The sequence below is a fragment of the Lampetra fluviatilis genome, chromosome 21 (genome assembly GCF_964198595.1).
Source record: "Lampetra fluviatilis chromosome 21, kcLamFluv1.1, whole genome shotgun sequence".
Taxonomy (NCBI): domain Eukaryota; kingdom Metazoa; phylum Chordata; class Hyperoartia; order Petromyzontiformes; family Petromyzontidae; genus Lampetra; species Lampetra fluviatilis.
The window spans coordinates 5,634,276-5,657,896 of record NC_136295.1 but is presented as its reverse complement, the minus strand read 5'-3'; the positions used below and the strand labels follow the sequence as shown (position 1 = coordinate 5,657,896).

The following is a 23,621-nucleotide window of genomic DNA, read 5'->3' as shown; positions in this document are numbered from 1 at the left end:
TTTCAGTCGTGAACGGGGTATACTGTACGCGGGTACGTGGTGACTCATCTCGACCCATATAAGTTCTAGCAAGCGCGTTGTATCCCAAGCAAGACATTGTATCCCAAGAAATGTTTTTCTCGTCAAAACACGACGTATACCAAATTCGACGTATTCCGAAGCGGTCGTATACCGAGGTACCACTGTATATCGTCAATTAGAAGTACAATTGCATTATGGAAGGTCACCATCAACAATGCACTGAGAATAGTAAATAATAATGATCATGATGTACCTGTTGTTTCCTAATGATGATGCTTATATGAATGCCGTGTGCCAATCCAGTTTGTTGCATTTGCAACTCTACTGGTGGAGGTGTACCGCAGGGCGGGACGTTTCGGGGATGCCATGGCAGCAGTGGCTCGCAGCTGCTGGCTCCTCATGGGTGACCTGCACGCCTGCCTGCCGGCTCTCGTCAGCCTCTGGGTGCAAGTGAAGGCCGATGCTGTGGGTGCTGGCCAGGCGACTATCAAATTGAGGTGAGTGGTCATCAGTGACGGGTACGTAATAAAGTTCAACGTCCCATGCCAACTTTTACATATCCACCTTGACCAATTAACCGTTTGGTGCAGTATTGGTTTGTGATGTGCCATTTTTTATAGATCAAATATCCAACCTTTTTGCATGTCCGCTTATGCCTCGGTCCCCATCAAAACTGATATGCGACATTGTACAGAAATAATAATTTGGCATGTAGCGATGCGTTGCTTAAAATATGAATTAAGGCGTTACAGCTAAGATAAAGGATTTATCATGTAATGCACTTTAAAACTGGCTCTGGACCAAGCAAGGAACATGTTTTTTGAGCACTGTGAAGTGAGTACTTAAACCTGGCGATCTAGTTCTAACTCCATTGTGACCAAATATATGCACTTTGTATGGTTATGTGATGTCAGCGTTTCAAAATAACATTTTCAAGTTTGAAAGCAACTTAACAAACTGTTTTGCATTGCGTTGTGCTTGAAATTATCTTCGTTTTCATTTTGTTAGTAGCTTCGTATTATGGTTCGGGTCTATTAATAAGCTGATGGTGAGAACACATGAGTGGGACACATTGTAAAGGGTCGATGGTTTGATTCCTGCAGCAGCCTTGTAATTACCAAAGTGTGCTTTTTGCTGCAAAATAGGTGTTAAAATCCTTAAACACCATTCACATGAGCAGTGGTATGTATGATCGGTTGGAAATCACAACATTCTGGAAATATCTTGATTTTTGTGACTGCAGGAGTTCATATTCTTTGGGTCTTTCGGTAAAGTCACATAGATAAGTTCAAAGAAAATTAAAAACTATGATGTTTCGATCGCAACACACAAGCGGTCGTCATCCTGATGACGACCTGATGACGACCACTTGTATGTTGCGATTTCTTTAAATATCCACTTTTTGTTATTTTCTTTGAACCTATCTACGTGACTTTACCGAAAGACCCAAAGAATATTCTGGAAATAATTTAACTAGTGTGTCAAAAATTCATTCTCCAACAATTTTCCTTTATGCGTATAATGAGTAGTAATGTCCTGTCATTAGATTACAACAATGAATAATTTTAGTCCATTATCGTTTCACTATCTTACATGCGTTGGCTACGGTCTAATGCCGCGTCACTTTGGCAGGACTCTACGGGAGGCTCTCTCAGATTACGAGGTCGGAACGGACGAGCTGCTCGTTGTGCTGGACGAGGAACTGCGGCAATACAAGGCTCAGCATGTGGACGCAACCCAGGAGCGCTACAATGTCATCTGCGACCTGCTTGAGCTGTGTCCCGAGGAGGAAATCGACCGCTGCTTGGACAGGAGCTTGCACCTAATTCGGCTTGCAGAGTTCTTATGCTATAATGACACCATCGGGCAGGCAGAGTGGTGAGCACCGCAACCGCATTCAGTGTCTTAATGTAAAGTGGGCACATCTTAATTATCCGAATGTCGGCCTTTTCATTCGAACACTTGGGTACCATTGTTTGCTTGTGCTCTCGCCTGTGAAATTGCGGGAATGGGCATTGCGATTAAAGGGAAGACTCAACTCAAAGTACATATAGCTCTTGGCTTGTAGCTACATCCTTGGGCTCTTCGTTTCACATTGTCATGAATGACAAACATACTTGAACTTGTTTACACTCCTTATGGAACTCTTGTGATATCATGTGATGTTTCTGTGATGCCACTCCTATGTATATTTAATGTCAGTATCTCATGTATACTGGATGAATATCAACTTAAGTTTGTCCAGATCAGTTTGCAAGGACATTATCTCAATTGATGTGTTGTGGATATTTTCATTGGCTCCATTGAGTTTTCATGGAAGGCCTGCTCTAGTCAGTGCATCTGCAATCGTATGCTGCAGTTTCTTTGAATATCTTCTGAATATAGTGGGTGGATCTCCCATGATAAGTGCAGATTCAATTTCATGTTGACTACTCGCATTGAATATCAGTAGCAATGCAAATATGTCAATGAGGTTATGTAATTGGAGCCCTATGATAGAGTACCTGAACGCTATTTAAAAAAACATCCTCATTGATGGATCTTCTCACTTGTGTGAGACTAAAGAAACAGCCCAAGTATGCATATTCCTTAAATATACATTCCAACATGCATTTATGATTATGACACCTATGCATTTTCTTTGCACCTATTCAGTGGGAATGTGCTCAGTCCGGTCGAGAGAACTTGAGGTGACAATGCTGTGAAAGTTTTGCAGAACGCAGCCTGTTAAGGCCGGTGTTGAATGCCACCTCTAATACGGGTGCCTGTCTCAGCTCGGCACTGGACTGCGCCCAGGAGGCAGTGCGGCTGCTGGACTCCATCAATGTGGAGTGGTGGCCGTCATCAGAGAGGGAACGCTGCACGGACATTAAGGCCACCGCTAACCTGTGGCTCTTCATCTGCACGCTGGAGGCCACTGCCAAGAAGGTGCATACTCAAAACCAACTGCATATGGAGAGAATGTGTTGACTGGTATTTGGTGGGGTGTGTGCATGTTTGTCTTTTTGTAAAGTGGTGAGTGGTAGTGTGGTGGTCCGCGCACGGGGCTACAAACCTGATTTCCCAAGTTCAATTCCAGCTCATGACCAACACTAATAATGAATATCTGAACCCGTCTTGGGCCCCCGAGGTTGACTCGATCTCAAATGAATACCCAGTGTTGGCCACCCATCTCCTCGTATGCCGTACTGGCCTTTGTTAGGAGCTCGTTAACGGCACTTGCTCCAACAGTATATTTAAGGCAATAACGGGGGATCTTTGTCTTTTATATATGTGTATTCTACTAGCAACTGGTAACAGACATTGCTCCCTTTCCATTGACTTTAATATCATTACAAAAATGTATCTAAGAAATTGAGATTTTGAACATAGCATGTTATATTTTGATTCAGCACCCTGCAGGACCTCCATATTCAACCATTCATAGGCCGACATGAAAAGCGTAAACGTTAATAATTTTTGCTCCTAAATTATGGGAAGCCCAAATTGAGAAATTTGTGTTTTGGATCTTAGCAGATCTCGGCACAGGATCTGCTATATTTGTGCCAAATATAGACTTTGTGGAAATTTAGATATTTTTTTTTGGGGGGGGGAGGGTGTGTTATATTTGGGAGGCCATTCAAACACTTTATTTTACATATGTAGTGAGTGCAACTGAGTCGCTGACGTACTCTTTGGAGGCAACACATTTATTGATTCCAACACCAAGGGGTAACTGCCCCTTCACCAGATAACAACCTATGGTGGTAGACCACCAGGGTAACTACACTAATTACACTGGGAGTAGCTACAACACACAGGACCCCAGCTTGGGTCCAGGTCCATGCGTTGGTGACTCTTCTTGGACATAGAACGTGGAACATAGATTCTTCAGGATAACCACAGCAGCCGGTCCCTCTCGGGGAACCCGGCTTATATCCTCCTTGGTGTGGCTGGCTCCGTCCTTAGCCACGACCACCTTCGAGAACCCTCGAGCATGATCTTGGCCCTGACATGTGACCACCCCTAGCCCCCACCTGGGGGCCCTGTGTAGACTTTACCGGTCACGTTTCCTTCGGGGTCAACCAGAGTGCCATGGCCCTTAGTCACCCCATTCCCATGGCCGCCACTTTCACACCCTATCTTGTAGCGGTCGGCACTGCAGAGCGTGGTGCCATCCAGCACTGCAAGTCAGTGCGCACCGAGCCCCTCTGGGGCCGGTACTGCACCCACATATACGTGGTTCCCACGATGTCAATACATCGCACGTCGTGCCTCTCTAGGGCCGGTATTACACAGTGACATCCGCGATGTCACTACACATTTGAAAATATGCAAATTGGGGTTCAGCACCTTTCATAATCCTCAATATACATATTTGTCTCGACCTATGTTTAAAAATTAGAAAATAGGAAGTAATTGCCTTCCCTTTTTATGTACCCAAAATAGAATTAAAAAACCTTCGGATTTTCAGTGAAAATAATATACTCAACTATACCAAATATCAGCTTTATAGACCTTGTCGACCCTTCAAGAAATGAGTAATTTGTCACTTGCTCACAACTGGCTATGTATCTTTAGTTTCATTCATATGCGATGGTGTTTTAATGTTGCCTTTGATTAGTACGGTTGGCTACGTATGGAGCGAAAGACGTTTAACGTACATAATTATTGTATATTGTTAAGTTATAATTTAATCTTGGAATTTGCTTTTAGATGTGATATTCAAAAGCAAGGCCATTGTGTGGCGGGAGTTGGGATCCATATATCCAATATAAAATATTTTGAAGTGGTGAACATGAAAATAAAGTCTCAATTTCATATTTGGCAAAGTGTCACTGATTACAACATTTAACTGTTGTAAAGGTGAAAACTCGTTAGGAATGACTTGGACCATCATCTGTCTGGCGTCAATAGAATGAGTACTAATTTATGGAAAATGAGCAATGGTCACCCTTTGTTTAAAATATTTATGGGAATAAAGTGAGTACTGGCAAAAGGGTCTCATAGATACAACTTCATGGACATGTTGAATTTCCAACGCTGGCACTAGGTCACAAGCGTGCTTAAGTAATACAAATACTTGCTTCGGAAGGAAACACTGACTATGTACTTTTACTTGACTTGTGGTGGATGGACATCCCTGTGAATGAGTGCATCTTTGGCGAACTGTCCATCACAAATACTGTAAAATTCAGCGCTGCGGCATTGAGCCTTCACCCTGAGCCATATGTCGTGTAGGCCACGGAGAGAGAAGAGCGTCTCGCGCGTGTTGCTGACCCGGTGCTCGAGGTGAGCGTCAATGACTTGGATGTGGAAGACAATCAGGGCGAGGACTCACGCCTACACTGCCACATGCTCTTCAACATCGCCTCTGACAAGCGTGAGTACTGTCATGCTGTAGCCCCACTCTGCTGAGTTGTTTCTGGATTAGCAGTCTGGTTGAGGGGAGGGCTTTGGATTCTAAAATTGTGTATTCTAATTTTAGTGAGTTGACTTGGCTGAGCATCTGTTTGTCTATAAATGTGTGCTATTTTATGACCACCACTTAGTGGAAACAACAGTAAATATGTTTAGAAGTGGCTTGTTTCCTACTCTAGGAATGTTAATTATTCACACTGGCTCGGAACTGCAATTGGAGTAGAGCACAGTCTATCGCAAGAGAGGGCATGGAGACACTTTTCTCTACAGTTTAACCGGATTCACAAGAGGGTGCGCCTGTGATTGTGTGCGAACTCCAGAGGCTTGTACCCCACTGGATCGGGCCTTAGAGCTGTGGCAGAACTTACTGGGGGGCTCCACCCTCCCAGCCCTTAACAACAGCCAACAGACCCTGCTTAACATCCGCATGATGACCGAGCTGTACCGCCTCATTGACAAGGTATCGCACGCCACCCTTCGCACATTCATCCCAAGACATGGTTACCAGCAAAAGACTATCCTCACACTTGCCTAATAGGCTAGCTTGCTTAGTCAATGTTTCGATTCTTGTAAACAAATGGTAATTTCTTCTGGGAGTTACTAAGTTGCACCAATCTGCTGTAAAGTGGTTTGTTAAAAGCCATTTAGCATCACTGTCTGCACAAGTATATCATCGTGTCTCAAAGCAGTAGCCTATATTCTTTGTTTGAAAGTAACGTAGTATGTACCACTTGACACAATTCATATAGTATCTATGAACGATAACAGATTTTCCTTGGAAAAGGGGCTGTGAATCTCAGTTGGCTTACTCGTATTAAAAAATTAAGATTAATCAAAGAAAAATATCGGATTTTTGGCAATGCAGTTGCTAGAAAATGTTTGGCAGGCCAAATAATGATGTTCTCTTCATACAAAGGTAATCACAAATACATTTGACTGCTGTTTACATGTGGGCCGATCTCTCATCTTAACAGCCACTACAAGCACTCAAGAGCTGCCTGCTGCAACAGCAACTGAGTGGCTGGTTGGAAGATTGTCCTGGGAACATAATGGCCGGTTGTCTGGCTGCACGCCTCCTTCTTAACTTGGACTGCCCACAGCATGCTCAGGTGCTTATATTTTGTATAGCGCCTTGCCAACATGTTGATGATCCATGCTTTTATGGATGTTTATTCCAAACTGCCAATCATTTATCAAAGTCAATTATATTTTTTATGAAGCAACCACACATTTCAGTCGGTGAAATATTCTTTGGTTAAGTATAATGAAAAGTAATCGGGTTTTTTTTTTATCTTTGTCATTTATTATTTTAGCAAAAATTGAGAAATAAAATGTTAATAAAATATCAACATATAATATGATTGATTCATTACATTTCACACCTTGGATTATCACGGTTGGCTACGTACGGTGCGAAAGAACTTCAACAATACATACACAATATTATACAGTTTTTATTTATACGTGCTCTTTTAAAGGGTCATTAAACTTGAGCTTATTTTCATATCATCCAAATGATAAATTAACACTCCTTTATATATCTTCTTCCACACAATGATTGTTGAACAAAAATATGAAATTGTTTAATATAAAGCAAAACATGTTATTTTTTTATTTGCAGGTGTTTGTGGATGAAGTTGAGTCGAGAATGGAATCAATTTCCAAACCAGATGATAAATTGTCTGTACTGGAGAAGAATGTCAAATTAACCAAGAGCCAGTTCCACTATGCCATGGGACAGGTATGTTGTGTGACTCGGACACTCACAGAGTGATCTCTTTATCCTGATCATAGGAACCATGTCATATGAGAAACTCTTGAGTTTGACTTTTTTGAATGAGCAAAGTTATCTTAATATAATGAAAACATCTTTTTTTTAAGAGACCATTCTATTGGAACTTAACTTTTTGTATTTATAGCACTGGATACAGACGTACATGCAAATGAATAGGGTTAAATGAATGGAAATTTGCATAGGCAAATAACTTCCACATTTCTTATAATGTAATAGGTCATTGGATGCTGTTAATGATTTATATTTGGCAATAGACAAAGTTGATAAATTTCAGCTGAGTAATGCCATTTCATGTTTTTGAAGAGGCTAAACACAATGGGATTTGATGTTTATATTATACCATTGTGATTGAAATTATTTTAGTTGTTACTCAATTAAGAGGTCTGCAAAGTTGGGCTCAAGATAAATTATACAAATGAGTCCTATACAACAATTTAGCTAAACAGTCAGAAAAGTCTAGAGAGCGACAACTATAACAATATATTATCCATACGTAGGACCGTTAATGAAGTCAGACCAAAATTAATATAAATTCGAGGTGGATGAAAGTGGGTTGGAATTTTTTAGAAAAGTTGAGTTTAATAATGAAAACAACATATGAATGCACCTAAGGAAGAACGTTTTCAATTGGTGCATATTAACAGCTATGACACATGATCAGAAACATAGATATTGAGAAAGAAAATTAAACAAACTGCAAAATAAACATGGAGAAATGCATGCTTGGACTTGCATTGTGAGATCGGGAGAAAACATGCACAAGGAAATCTATCGAAATTAGAGCCATGACTTAAAAAAGTAAGTGGACATGGGCAGGGTGTGCCGCTAGATGGGATGATGGCTGTACTCGACTAGTAATGGAGTCCATCTTCTTGGTTCTTTCGGTAAAGTCACGTAGAAGGGAAGTAATAAAGTAATAAAAAGAAAACATAAAATAATTCTCACGACGTTTCGGCCACAACGCAAGCAGCCGTCTTCAGGTGGAGAACAGGTCTGTCGAGAAGGCAGAATTATTTTGTTATGTTTTTTTATTACTTTATTACTTCCCTTCTACGTGACTTTACCGAAAGAACCAAGAAGATGAATCCCTGCAGTCACGAAAGCTTTAAATAGTAATGGAGTGGCAGCCAAAGGATGAAATACACCCAATATGACATCACATCTTCGAGGTGGAGCAATTAAATATGTTTATTTGTAAGTGCTAGATGGATTTTAACATTTCAGAAACATTTGAGACGGCAGTAGCTTGGGGGATTGATCGTGGCTGATGATGATGATGATACATCGTTTAAACATGTTTTCAATAAATAAAAATTCCCTCACTGGTGAGGTTCATGAGTTCTTCCTGAGATGAACACGAACTATATCTCACATGAAGCCTTGGTGCATATGATCAGGCTAGCCAGCAGAGAATGCGTAGACTTTGCAAGTAGTGTTGAAGAGGAGCATGTCTTGACTTGATTATTGTATTTGTTGGTGCCAAAAAATAAACCACATTATAATTGAGCCTTCCATTGGGGTTCTCGTGAATGAGATATCTTGCTAAAATATATTCAATACTTATTGAGATATCTTGCTAAAATATATTCAATACTTTGAGTAAATTGCAAATCCACTAATAGTGCATATCTTCTATTGCATTAATGCGTTCAAGTATACTTATTAGTGTGCTTGCTTGCATGCGTTTTTACCTTGTGTGCATTTTGTGGATTGATATGGATGTCGTGAGCTCACTGCACGTAAGTATTTGCAACGCAGGTAAAATGCGTGTCCATGCATACCAGTGGCAATTTGTAATTGGATCTGGCTTTCGCTTGCCATAGATTGACTTGGCCTAAAATTAATATCTGGTGTATTACATTTACACAGCACTATAATAGTTTCTCTCTAAAAACACTTGCCCAGCAGACTGCCAGGCTGAACAGTATATACCTATGTGTGTCAATGTGCAGGTAGAGATGGGATTCTTACTGCTGTTGGAGATCCTGGAGGATCCTAACATCTGGAGACCATCTCGTACCTGGTACCTTCTGAGATCACGAACCTATGCCCTGGCCTCCCTCTACACAAACCTTCCTGGCAACCAGCTTGCTCAATCTGAGAGGGAGCGTCTGCCACAGCTTGGTAAATACTTCACCCCCTAACACCGCGTGAAGTCTGGTCTTGCTGTAGTTAAGTTGCACAACAACTGGCTCTCAACATTTAATCGATGGCTGATTACACTGGTCTGCAGCCAAAATTTTCTGAAATAAATGTAGTCCAACTTCTTATTTTGGGTCCCTGAGAATGAAAATGATGCTTAAAATTGTTGATTGGCTCCAGTTTTCAAGATATGCTACTGGGTCAGTATGTACGACCCTTGACTTGGGAATGGTGGAGGATAAGTGAGTTATAAAGGGAAGGGATTTCAATTTAATCCAGAAATGACGAAAATACATCTTTGACTGGATCTATGAATATGTAGTGTGTTATATATGGAGGCACACACTGGAGTTGGGGACAATACGTTTATTTAACTATATTAACGTACACTGGTTCTACATCTAGGTGATAACTACACAGTTAACTAGACCACAACGGGGTAACTACATAACCGGGTCAGTCAGTAACACACTGCCCGACCCACGATGCCGAGCGTAACATCGAAGCGCGAGAACCGAGGATCGAAGTGACGTAGCACCGACGGGTTCCATTCCAACAGAGCCCAGAACCCTCTTGGGACTGCCCCTTTATGTTCCTGAGCGTGGCCTGCCTCCGCCCTCGGCCACGCCCCCTTCTAGATCCTACTTGAAGGCTCTGGCCCATATCACGTGTCCCTCGAGCCCCCTTTTGGTCCCCCTTGCCACTCTGCCCCGGCCACGTGCCCTCTCGGGTTCACACAGAGTATCACGTCCTCACTTGCTCTCTCTCCGACCCTCACCAGAACTATGCCCCCTCGGGCCTGCTTCCATGCCATATCCACTCTGGTGCCAGAGAGAGACTCAAGACGTACATTTCCACTCTTGTCACAGTGGCTGGCGCTAAACATCATAGGGACTCCATATAAGTGACTACAAATAAATCTATGACTGGGTTTGGACAGTACTTGAGCAAAACAATGAATGATGCAATCTGAACCTGGAATTGCATCATAACATGATATGAATTGCATCATGTTATTCCTAGAAGTCATGGATGATGCAATCATAACTAGACTTGCATCCCTCTGCTGAACAAATTGCCCTATATCAGCTCTAGAAATCATAGTGTCGTGCTCTCTTATTTGTTAGTGTTAGATTTTGCAAAGGGACACATTTCTGTTTAGCCAAAGTGAGCAGAGCTGCATCGTACTTGTGTGAACAAAGCAGATAACCAATAACAAAATTACTTGTCATTCACATAACGATTCCACATTCCCCCTTTGAATAAAGTAATGATATTAATATTGGGTCTCAATTCAATCTAAATATTAATATGTTTAATTAACCTAAAGGTAACTTTAGTTTCAAAGGTGAATAAATCCTACCTCTTATCTATCATACATACAATAGTATTGATTTTTACTTGCAGCTTGTCGTTTTCAATGTCAGCCATTTAATAAAAAAACATGTTACATGAATGATTTCATATGCGTATCAAGTGTGTAAGAATACATTATAATCAATTAATTTTAACATGTCAACTCTTCTGCTCCTGTTGGGCAAAAATCCAGCCAGGTTTAGTCTTAATACCAGTGTTGTGTTTTCTTTGATGGTGATCCTTTTATCTGTCTGGATCGGCTGCACTATCATGTATACAATTCTGCGCAACATGGTATTGTTGGGCAGGTAGCTGCTTCTGAGAAATGCACATTATTTGACTTGGGAATGTGTCTTGCACATTGCAGATCTAAGGAGCCCACTGGTAGCAGTGAGCGTTGCCCACCGTTTGCTCACTGGCCTCATGCAAGCCATTCTGGGGCCCTCCTTCAACAATACCCAGGGCTCCGACAAGCCCAGTGGCACTGCTACCACCAGCATCTTCATCGACCAGGGTGAGTGGTCGATAGCAGTGGTGTGCTAATTGTGTGGCACCTTTATGGAACACCGTGACACGTTTGCACCTTCCTCACATAATTAACTGCCCAACCCCATTTGATTGATGCACTATTTTGATACAAATTACAATGGTTGAAATATGACCACTGGGAAAAAAGGCTATTCCTAGCTGGGAAATAATAAAAAAAAATAAAACATAATAATTATTTTATTATGTTTTATTTTTAGTATTTTATTATTTCCCTTCTACGTGACTTTACTGAAAGAACCAAGAAGATGAATCCCTGCAGTCACGAAAGCTTTAAATCGAAATCTATTCCTAGCTGTTTTGTTCCCATGTAACATAGTATGATTCAAGGCTCTTATTATGAGACACATAATGATTAATTGCTTCCTTGATTTAAATTGTTTGTTATAATCATGATACATGCTTTCAACCAGGCTGTAAGAGTAGTCTTTAGTTTACAAACCTTGCAAATATGCAAGTTACTTGCTGTTGTTATATTTAAGAATAAGCAATACAACAATAGGCATAATTTACAAAGAATGCCGCAAATTAGGCATTAAACAATATTGTTTTTGGGACCCTGGATCATGACAATTCATTGAATTGCATGTGAGTGGGAGGGTGAATTGCCACATGCCTACCTATTAATGGGGAGAGCCATTGCTTGTTACTTAGTTTCCTTAGCCCAATTCTCATGCCTTATTGTCTCATTGGGCCCTAACCTGGTTTTAGAGAAATTCAGTTGGTGAATGAAGTCGTTCTTTTGAATCGTGGTCACTCAAAGATTTCCCCTGTTGCGTGCACGTTCCACGGTCTCTCACCAGGGGATAACGTGCTACTCAAGTGGACGGTGCTCACGGAGCTACTGGACGTGTCGCGTCATCTAGTGTCACTGCAGGCCAAACGCGGTATTGTGCTGGAAGCCAAGAGCTTCTGCATTGAAGCGCTCAAGCTGACCACCAAGCTACAGCTCACACGCAGGTTGTGTGCGCTGTTGTTTTGTGTGTCTAATGCCACATGGGACATTGGTGACCAGATGACAGCCTCTGTGCAAGGCCACAATCACACAGCTGGTCAAATCTTTATTATGGATTATGTGGTCATGCTGGTGCATACCTATAATCTAGTACTTTGAAGGCATGGGTTGATAAATCATAAGTTGTGAGACTCCCTATCTGGCTGGGATGGCTACTTCCTATTTTGCAGTTTCCTGGCAGTACAGCCTATGGGTTTATGTTTACATCTCTCTCTGAACTGTCCGATGTATATTTTTATTGGAATACATCTCTCCTTAATCTCTTAGATTATTGATGCATCTCTTCTATGCTGTCTTGTCAAGGGACCTCGTGCCTATCTGGTATAAATGTTTCTCTTATCTATGCCCCCATATCCATTCCTGTCAACTCACGTGTCGTCTAAATACATGCATATTCACCATACATCTCTATCTTTCTTTTCTCTTCTCATATCTCTTCTCATCCCACTGCATCTCTTATCCCTTATGTATCGTAAATTCTCGGGCCATAGCTCATCAGTCCATGCTAAGAGCCATCGTAGGCCACAACTGACTGCCAATTGTATATTAACCAAGGAAAAATAAACTAGACAAATGTTCCAATAACATTGTCATGAAGGGAAAAACATATATATAGCAGGCAATGACCCTTCTTTTTTGACATCCTATGAAAAAATTCCATTTCTCAATGGCGCCCATGAATATAAATATTTTACCTTTTAGGGCAGCGTTATGCATGAATGTGTCGAGTTTTTGTTATTTTTGCTTATGCACCAATGCAAATGTGGTATTAAAAAAAAACGTGACCCAGAGAACATCTGGTTGTTGCTGCAAAGTAGCAAAGATGTTCAGCAGGGGGCACTATCTTCTGTTCCACAGGTGAGCTAAAGCTGTAAGGGATACCTGTGAAATAGGACACCTGTATTGAGCATTTTCGTTCTCTTCTATCATGTGCACCAACAGGTGCTTGTACACAAACACGTACACCTCTTGTTCTCTTAGCCCCGCCCCCCCCCCTCCCAATACGTTCCATTCATTGGCTACCACATTCTGATAAGCTCCCCCCCCCCCCTCCTCCCCCTTAACTTGTATTTAAGAACTTGTATCTCGGAATCTCTGCCTCACTTGATATAGCAAATCTAGCTGTGACGGTCCCACCTGATGACGGAGACTTGTGTTGCCTCCGAAATGTCGTGATTTCTTATTATTTTATTTCTATTATTACTTTTATTAATTTTATTTTTTACCTACGTGACTTTACCGAAAAAACCTAAGAGTACCTCTATTGAGCTCTTGCACGTTTACGTTGCTGAAAGTAAAACTGCTCTGGTGCCAACACGTGCAATGCGGAGGAAAACCTCACTATGTGAATGGTGTTGACCACACCTAACAACTATTGTATCCAACAAGGTTTTAAAGGGGACCTTGTTTTATTTTTATTGACGGTGGGTGGGTGGTTGTGTGTGCATGTGCGTGGAGCGGTGATATTGTGCTTATCACATTCTGCTACATACCTGACACTTGGGTTCAATTCCCTACCTACCATAGCTGAAATCAGCGTCGAGTGATATCTGAACCATTCCTGGGTCTTTCCGAGGGTGACTCGGACTTAAACGAGTACTGTATCTGTTATCGTGTGTTAACGTCAGCAGCGGCTGATTGCTGGTCACATGAGCCCCTCGCACTGTGCTCGCTAGCAGCACTTGCCCCAGCCGCCTGCGTCGGCTATGAGGTGGATCATTGTCTTTGTGCGAATTGCAGGTGTGCGGAGCTGCTGATTGTAAAGGCGAGCCTGGAAGTGCAGAGGGGTGAACTGGAAGAGAGCAAACATGAATTGAAGCAGCTATCTTTTCTGCTTGAATCCTCCCAAGGTGAGCCACACTTACTCCTTTACTAAGAAAAATTAGACCACTAAAGATAAACAATTGCACAATGTTACAAACAATGCAAACACTGTAGGATACACAGGGTGGGCTGGTAGGAATAATACTAATACCGGTACAGGGATATCGACCGCACACACACGCGCACACACACACGCACATACGCGCACACACGCACATACACGTACACACGCACACACACACACACGCACACACACCGCACGCACACACACACACACGTACACACACATGCACGCGCACACACACACACGCACCTCTCACCTGCAAGGCAGCGGTCGCCGCTTCTCCTCCCACATCTCTCGTCGCGGCAGCTGTAACGATGGTGCAAGTTTGTTTTTATCATCAATTCCTCCTCCACCCCTCCCCGCCACTGTTCACCCACCAGAATAAATGAGTTCGCCCATAGTCAGTCGATCAAAAAGTTTCGCCGTGACGCGCCGGAAGCGACGGCCATCTTGTTTAATTCACAGATTGCAGGGAGAGCGGGCGGCCATCTTGTCGGACAGGGTCATGCCAAGTGTTTGCAGTAGGGGGCGATGTTGATACACGGACGGACGATATAATCTATTGGTGGTCTGGTCCACTTCGTTCCTACCAGTATAATCTGTTTATCAACCAATAGTCTTTCCATTGCTCGTTGTTCTCATGTTTTTTGTTTTTTTTCTCTAACCAAGAGCTCATTTACGAATGCAAATACTACAGTAGAGATGTAGTATTTAGAGATATCCTTTATTAATATTCTTGCAGTCACAAAAACTTCAAATCTAGAATGATACTTTATTAAACCAGAGTGGAGAACCCGGACAGCTTGATAATGTAACTTTTTAAAACGGAGCACTCCTAAAACTTTCACATATTACAAGATCAATCGTATGCATTATAAGCAGGAAGTTAAAATGGTTCCACAGGGTGTAAACCATTGAATGTTCAGTGAAACTGGCTGTAGATGAAAATTGCAATCTTTAATAACACACATTGTAAAAATATTCTATAATGTGTGATTATGGTGACAATGGATTATGGTGTGATTATTTTTTCCAGGTGTATTTAAAAATTACAATACAGAATGTCTGTTTTTCTGCTCTTAAGAGTTTGAGGCTACCAAGAAAGCAGGTGCTGATTTCAAGTTGAAGAAGCTCCGTGGCACAGCCAAGTCTGCAAGCAAACGCAGCCCAGTCGCAGAGGAAGAACAGGAGAAGGAGTCTGAAAACCAAAGTTTTCTCAAGTCTATTCCTCTGTCGCTGGTGCATGGGCGTGAGCAAAGCATCACCGGGGCAGATGGGATAAGCAGCTCTCCCGGGCTGGCCAAGCAGAAGAGCCGCCTGCCACAGGTCCACAAGGCTCAGTGCGCCTGTACCAACTGCCGTGACGTGGTGCTGTCGCTCATCACTGCCGAGTGGTTCCTGACACAGAGCCGCATGGAGGATGCACTTCAGAACGACACCGTGAGCCGGCGCTTCCTGCTCGCTGCACTCCAGCAGGCTGCTGCCCTCAAGCAGCGCGGTGCTGCCATGCTGCACGAGATCCTTGCGAGGAGACCAGGTGGTTGGCCACTGCTACTGAAAAACGCTGCTTTCCAGATGACACACGCCGTGGAAGCAACGGCGCGACTGGAATTGGCGTTGAGGGCTCTGAAGGTCGGCTCGTTTGTCGGTGTGGCCGATAACGTGCAGAAGGGCCTGCAGGTGTTCCAGTCGACTGACCTGGGGCTGGCGGATGCCCACGACATCAAGGCCAACTTGATGATTGTCAAGGCCATCATGATGCTGTTGCAGCTCTCCCTCAAGCAGGACTGTAGTGTGGCAGAGCTCTTTCAAAGCTCTTGGGCTCTGAACACCATGATCACACCCTGTGAAGAGGAACCCGATTTACCATCGGTCAATAACACGGAAACTTCTACCTCTACTACCGTGGCTTCCACTGGCATTGTGAAGCCACCCCCATCAGCGCAGAAAAAGAAACGGGAGTTTCCTCAGACGCCTAATTTTGGCTTCAAGACTCCGGCACGCAGCACAGCATCCAGATCGGCAATAAAACCCAGCCAGGGCTTCTTTATATTAGAGGATTCGAATTCGTCGAATTCTCCTGTTCCCCCCTGCGTTAAGGCTCAAAAGAAGGTACAGACACGTTTGAGGATTGTGAAGTTTAGCGACAGTGACGAAGACTCTGAGCTGCCCAGACACCAGCAGGTGGCTGCATCTGATAGAGGAAGCAGCAGTGCTAAAGTAAAGGAGCCTTTCAGCATGATTGTGCCAAAGCCCAAAGTTTCAACTAAAGTCCCACCTTGCAAAGTCAAACCAGCAAAGGATGAAAAACCAACAGCGAGAGCCCAACCGACAAAAGCAGCCTCTTCTGCGCATGGCGTCAGTGCAACGTTGGTGAAGCTGGAAAAGGTTGGCAGAGGACAGACGACACAGAGCCAGCCCAAAAAACAGCTGAAATCTGTGGAGACAACGGCAAAGGCAAAAGGCTCAAGGCGGATGGCATCGGCTGTCCAACAAGATAAGCCTATGGATGACGCTGAAAGGAAGGTGCTCCACAAGACCAAGCAGGCAGGCAGGGCCACCATCGGAAGGGGCCACGATGTAGAGCGGGAAGAATTGCGCCAAGGGGACACGGACGAAGTTTGGTTGGACCTGGATCAAAGCATAGAAGTCATTAGGGCACTGGATGAGGATTCACCACTTGATGACAAAAGAGTTATGCGCAAGGTCAAATCTAAAAGTAAGTATCGGAACAAAACTACGATGAAATTAATTAATTTATTAATGAACATTCTTATCAGGTCTAAGCAGTGTGAAATTAGACCAAGGCAAGTCATTGATCAAACGCTCATATGAAACTGGTCCAGTATTACAGTAGTCGTCGAATTCAGGGGAAATTATAAAGGGAATATGCAATGAAAAATACAAAACTATCTCTTGTAGTTATGTAAGTTCTATTCAAATTAATCAATGGATTGCCCAAAACTTGGAGTGACAAGCCAAAGCAAAAACAATATTTGTAAATATGCTAATCTAATTTTGCTTTGGCAGCTAACCATCATTCTTCTGACAGTTATCCATCTGAAATATGCTAATAGATATATATATATTTCTATGCCAATAACCTGGAGAGTTCCATACTGATATAATTAAATATTTACAAAAGCACATTGGAAAATCTTACATAATCCAAAGTACATATCCACAAGGAAGAACAATGCATTTTTTTTTCTGTTGAATTTTTAGATCGCTATTCAGGCGACTACCTCGCTTACAAATTTACGATGATTTCCAGTCGCAGAATGTAAGGTGGCAAAGGTTTCCAGAGCACGGAAGACACAGGACAGGGAGATGGAGGTGGTGCGGCGACAGATCCCCACCGAGCCAGACGAATACACCGCCCCAGAGCGGTTGGTGCAAGCGCCGGCCCCACTGCATGTCACGAGGCTGAACATCAACGGTGAGTCTCCGAACTCGAGTGACAGAGTGCGCCAGCGATGCATGCATTTGTTTCAGAGGCTTGGAGAAAACGTTGGTTGAATAGGTTGGGGTGAGAATAAATATGTGCATGAGACATCCATGAGGTTCCTAATTAAATCAGAATATAACGCAGATTTTTAACCTCCCTGTGCTTATTTTATTGTTATTTCTTTCGTATGTTTGAGTTTTCTATTGGAACGTTTGTGTCCTCCGACTTGATGAGGACTTGGCCAAATTTTCGAAGCAGAATCCTGAAAATAAACATGTGATGTCCAGTCACATATCAGTGTACAGTTAGCATGTTGCGATTCATTGATCAAGAATCATTCTTACTATCCATCAAAGCAGGAATGTAATTTACTATTTCTTATTAATATTTTGTAAACGATTAGATGATGGAAACATTGAAGGTTCATGGAGACACTGTTGCCATTATGGACTTCACATTCACCACAATAGCCAAATACTTAGTTTTTATAAAACCATGACCCTGAATTATGACACTTTAATTGTTGCAAGCCTAAAACTTGGTGACTGATCAGCAGTGGATAATTTTCAAATTCGCCTATTTCCTTTGCTGCCGGTATGAGACAACATTGTTAAGCAACCTTTTGCCAAATTCTCGGCAATAATATACACGTAAAATGTTTGTTACATTTATCACATTTTACTGTTTCTGTGACTACAGTTTATTTAAAGCGTGTCAAGTACGCAATTGAATGAAAGTTAAATTTCCGAATACCTTGGATGCACGTGTGTGACGGGCGCGTGTGTGTATCTGACGGGCACGTATGTGTGTGACGGGCACATGCAGATGGCAGCCTGTCCCTGGAGGCGGCACAGGACGTGCTGCTGGCCGCGCTCGAGTGCATATCACACAACCCGTCGGGCGCGTCCTACCGTGTGCTCGCCCAGCTACTGGCTCTCCACGCCGGCGATGGCCTCCAGCTGGGAGACGGGCACAGCGAGAAGGGCGCTGGCCTCGATACCGCATGGCTGCACAATGAGGGCCTTTCTGTCACCCTGCGCCACCAAATGATCGCCAATGTCACTCGCAAGATCAGGTAGCTGGCTCATGTCTGGCATGTGCTTCAGCTTCCTTAACCACAATTTCTTCGAATTTAAATGTAATAATAGCTTCATCACCATCATGAGGCCTCCTTTGCCAGTACCAAAATATAATAATAGGGTTTTTCCCCTTTTTTTCTGGCGACAAAACTGAAACCTTATTCAAGGAATCATGTTTACATTAACCTCTACTTGCAGTCAGAATGCAAACAAAAATCAACACTGATAATTTATGCATTGTCCTTGAAACTGATTGGTCCACACCAGAGACAGCTTTCCTTAGAGCCTAGTCTCATACGGTATTCGACCAGATGTCGCCAAAAGGCGTCATCTGGTGTGGACCAATCAGTTTCAAGGACAATGCATAAAAATTCAGGTTTTTTTTGCATTCTGACTGCAAGTATTGTGGTTAATGTTAACATGATTCATTGCAAAAGGTTTCAGTTTTGTCGCCAGAAAAAGGGAAAAACCCTATTATTAGCTTCATGACCATCATGAATTGTATTTATTTTAAAATAACTAATAATACAGTCATATCGTTTAATGATACGATTGGATCAAATATAACGTAGTTGAACAGTTAACATGTCATGTACATTAGTGTTATTTATTGACATGGCATCAACAAAACTCTTGAAATATTAAAGATGTATAAGAAGAAATAGGTTCCGTCAACTTTATATTCTGTCTCATTTGACAAAGGGACATAACTTGCCAATTGGCACATGGTAAATTTGCCTAAATGAAGAAAAAAAAATGTGCTTGATTTAGTAATATTATTGGCACACTATTCAACAGGTAACTAATAACATACTGTGCACTCCTAAAGGCCCGAGAGACCAATTGTAAATTTAAAGTATTGAGGCCCACTGTTAATGTCTGCAGCTGACACCAGTCTTTTATTTGAATGTGCAATCTTCCAATTATGCACAAACATTCATATTATTAGGACATTTATAATATCTGTTCTACATACGATTCTGCCTTACCTTCTAATAATATTACACTTCATAGCAGATTATGACCAATTCAATATTTTGTCCATGCACATGCTGTGTTTTAAAATAACTATTGCTTTAAGAGCACCTCAGATTAGCATGGTTGGTTATGTATGGTGCAAAAGAGGTTCCAAAATAGGGTAAAAATGCTTCCCCTTATTTTTAATAAAAGCATTTTGGACACCGAGAATGAAAAAATCCGCTTGTAATAACTCCTCTATCCACTGCTCTAATACGAAAGTCTTGTCAAAATAATGCATTAATGACAGTACATTGTCACCATTGGGTTAAGAAGAAACAATAACATTTTTTGTTATGTAAAGTTAAAACACGTTTTGCATAGATATAGAGCAATTTTGATTTAAATAATCTGCAACACTTCTTGATAGAAACACAATAAATAGCTACTCGGTCATACCAAGAAAACATTCCCTCCGCTCCTGTTGTATACCAGGTTGTGACCATACCAGTCGCACATTGCATTACCTCCCTCACTGCCTCGTGGCTTTGATTACAGACTCCACTGCTTGTGTATTGACCCATGCCACGCTGCAAAGGAAAGAACAACAAGTAATAAAAAATAAAACATAATAAAATAATTCTCACGACGTCCTCAGGTGAAGAACAGACCTGTTCTTCACCTGAGGACGGCTGCTTGCGTTGTGGCCGAAACGTCGTGAGAATTATTTTATTATGTTTTATTTTTATTATTTCTTTTCTACGTGACTTTACCGAAAGAACCAAGAAGATGAATCCCTGCAGTCACGAAAGCTTTACATCGAAAAGTCCAGCTTGCTCTGAATTAACTGGTGGTGTGTGTGTGTGATTTGACTGCAGAAAGGGTGAAGGAGAGGCAGTGCAGTGCACCCCGGGCTCCAGGGATGGCCACCTGCAGCAGATCTTGCCCCTCTTCAACTTCCAACCGCAGTTTGCGGCAGGGATGCACCAGCGGGCGCAGGAGTTTGCAGAAGCGTTTGACCTTATTCCTGATGGTAACGATGCATCTGTCCATGCTAGAGACGCAGTTCTGTACTGCTCAAGCACGGGAATGTGCCCATTCACTAGTTACATTTAACTGAAATTATATATTTTTTAGCCATTGAAAGTGCCTGCGCTATCAAGTAAAACTGTCTATTCCCACTTGCAGAGCCAGTGGGGAGGGCGGGGTGGCACGTGCCCCCTCCCCCCCCCCCCCCCAATTCCATTCCCGCTCACGGCCAGCACCGGTGACGATTATTTGAACCAGTCCTGGGCCTCCCCTAGGTCAACTCAGCCTCAAACGAGTAACTGTGTGGTGTGTCAACATCGCGTCCGGGCGTGGTGAATCCAAGTCCCGGGCGAAGCCGGGTAGTAAGGCTAGTCTATATATATAAAAGGGAAATTTGTGAATGTGTCTGTTCAAAATGTTTAGCGTACTTCCCGACATGCAACAAGCTTGAAATTAGCCATGTGGGTAGTTTCCAGACTACACAATGCAAAAATTATAAAAAATAGACTTTGTAATTTTTTGTGGGGGGGGGGGGGGGCGCAATAATGCATAAATTTTGCACGGTAAGTGAGCGGTGACGTCACATCTGTCATGTCACCCACATGCGGTTGCGTTACGCAGTATGCCTGCTGACGTCACGCATCCCCCCCCCCCAACCCTCCGCGTAGTCCGTGTATCCCGCACAAATGCGCGGCTGGGGGGGGGAAATAGGTTACAAACTTTTAATTTGCCATGTGGCTAGCTCCCATACTGTACACAATGTAAAACGTATAAAAAGAACCTTGTATGTTGGGGGGGGTGGGGGGGGAATGACCATGAAGTATGTGGCGTCCACCCGCATACAGGACTGGTGAGAATCTATATTTTTAGATGAGCGTTTGTGGCATCGATTAAACGGGAATAGGTCGATTCTAAAGAAATCTACAATCTTCGATTCCTTAGCGCGAGCGTAAGTTTTTTTTCCACCGCGCGTTGGGTTTTATTTTAATTAATGAGGTAATGATCAAAGTTTTATTTTCATTTGTATATGTTATGTTTTTAAGTTGAGAAGTTTTTAAATATCTTTTTCTCCCGGGCAACGCCGGGTACTTCCCGCTAGTTCGTAATAAATTGGCATTTTGCGACCCCCCCACTGCCACTGTGTAGCATATTATTACGTGCCAGGGACTCTGAGGTGATAGGACAATAGTCTGTGTCCATAATTGGCAATAAGTAACGGCAATGCAGTTATAAGTGACTCACAGAATTGTGCGCAGTTGCGTATACAGTACACGACTTCCCTGAAGGCATTCACCTTCAGCGAGCGCGATGCCGATCACACATGGTTCGAATTCGACCCTCGATCGATGGCTGCGCCATCGCCGCACACGCGTCGAATAAAAAACAAGTCCTTAGTAACAATTCCTATCATTTTTAATTGCTGGAGGGGTTACCCCCCTCTACCGAAAATCCTGGCTCCGCCATTGTCTTTCCCAGCAAAAATATCGAAATAATTGTGCTGTTAATTGCACAGAAAGTGCCTAAAATACCAACTTCATGCCAACGTTATTGATCGTCTAAATTTCTACTTCAATAGAATAAAAAATAAGCAGGCTGAGGTGTAGAAATTGTTGATATAATGTCCCGTGGGCAGTACACAGTGTTTAATGTCCCACTCAAATGCGCATAGTTTACACAAGTGTTTGTTTTGCTGCCATGATTTATAATTCAATATATATATAAAAAAAAATCTGAGTAATTACAAAATGTAGATACTTCAAAGTACATCGACACAATGCGTATTGAGTCTGGGATTACTTTATTTTGACTCGGGAGCATTTCGCTTATTAGGCGTAATGGCTGTTAAAAGCTTCTGAAATCTAATATTCAAGTAATACATTTGAAAGATTCCATTATAAGTAGGATTTTTTTATTTTGACATTAACTTACATCACTGCTTAGCTCATGAAATATGCATCTCATACAGCATTAGAGGGCGGACATTGAAAATATCTTACAAGTGCCAGTGCTGATTAACTGTATCTGGTCGACAACCAGCACAGACAGGCAGCTGGGCAGCGTAGCACCCTCAATTGATATTTCCTGTATTGAATATCGAGTAGGCTCTGGTCTGCCCTACTTAATGCTCACTGTGGATGCTCGTTCTGTGCAGGAGTGGCAGTCTGCACGCTTTCAATCGTCAACCTTTTCCCCTGGGACCTACGCAAGATTCGTGATGTTGGGGAGTTGGTGCTGCTCACTCGGCTGGAGCGTGGGGCCAGACCCATCACCGTGCGCTTGCACCCTGGAAAAGACCAAGTAAGGGGTGAAGTGGTTCTGTAAATAGGAGAGTTCATATTAATCATCCTCATAAAGGCTCACTTTAATCAGAGATCACATTGGAAATATGTGCCAATGTCTGTCTTCATTACCAATATTGAGGCAAATTATGGGAATTTGGTTTGGCCATTTTATCAAGATGGGAATCTTGTCCCTGAAATGAAAATTGACGAAAGAAGCTTAAAAGTGCTAATGTTGATAGGGAGAGCAGTTTGTGGTCGTGGCACATGAACCACCTCCACATCAACCCTCACCTACTAGTCAATCAGTTGCTCGTTCTTGCTCCCTCATTGGCCCCAATCCTTCGTTTATCAACACTCGTGGTGCTTCAGTAAGCCTAATTATTTTTTGGTTAATTTTAATGTTGGTGTTCACATCACAACGTTTCCCTCAATACATCACCCTCCCATACTTGGCATACTTCTGCTACGGTGCTTCAATCTGTCTCCTTTTCAGGTAGGGCTGGACTGGGTGCTGGCAGAGTTTGACTCTATTCTGAAGCAGCAGACAGTGGTGAGCAACATGACGGAGAAAAAGCTGTGGTGGCAGCACCGCAATGAGCTGGATGAACGCATGCAGGTTTGTCCTATCGAGGGAAATGGGGGCAATGAAGTGGTACTTACCTG

At 42.7% G+C, this 23,621-nt stretch overlaps 1 protein-coding gene across 1 annotated transcript in view; it reads left to right on the top strand.

The window, feature by feature from the left end:
* Positions 1-23,621, top strand: part of ESPL1 (extra spindle pole bodies like 1, separase) — a 38,817-nt gene that overhangs the window by 6,099 nt on the left and 9,097 nt on the right. Inside the window, exons 6-22 of the mRNA XM_078865912.1 lie at positions 325-518; positions 1,654-1,899; positions 2,796-2,949; positions 5,242-5,383; positions 5,742-5,881; positions 6,396-6,530; positions 7,043-7,162; positions 9,169-9,340; positions 11,082-11,228; positions 12,064-12,220; positions 14,016-14,125; positions 15,248-16,882; positions 17,438-17,602; positions 18,437-18,686; positions 20,526-20,680; positions 22,829-22,974; positions 23,452-23,574. Of these exons, the coding sequence (XP_078722038.1) occupies positions 325-518; positions 1,654-1,899; positions 2,796-2,949; positions 5,242-5,383; positions 5,742-5,881; positions 6,396-6,530; positions 7,043-7,162; positions 9,169-9,340; positions 11,082-11,228; positions 12,064-12,220; positions 14,016-14,125; positions 15,248-16,882; positions 17,438-17,602; positions 18,437-18,686; positions 20,526-20,680; positions 22,829-22,974; positions 23,452-23,574 (4,191 nt within the window). The remainder of the gene's footprint in view (positions 1-324; positions 519-1,653; positions 1,900-2,795; positions 2,950-5,241; positions 5,384-5,741; positions 5,882-6,395; positions 6,531-7,042; positions 7,163-9,168; positions 9,341-11,081; positions 11,229-12,063; positions 12,221-14,015; positions 14,126-15,247; positions 16,883-17,437; positions 17,603-18,436; positions 18,687-20,525; positions 20,681-22,828; positions 22,975-23,451; positions 23,575-23,621) is intronic.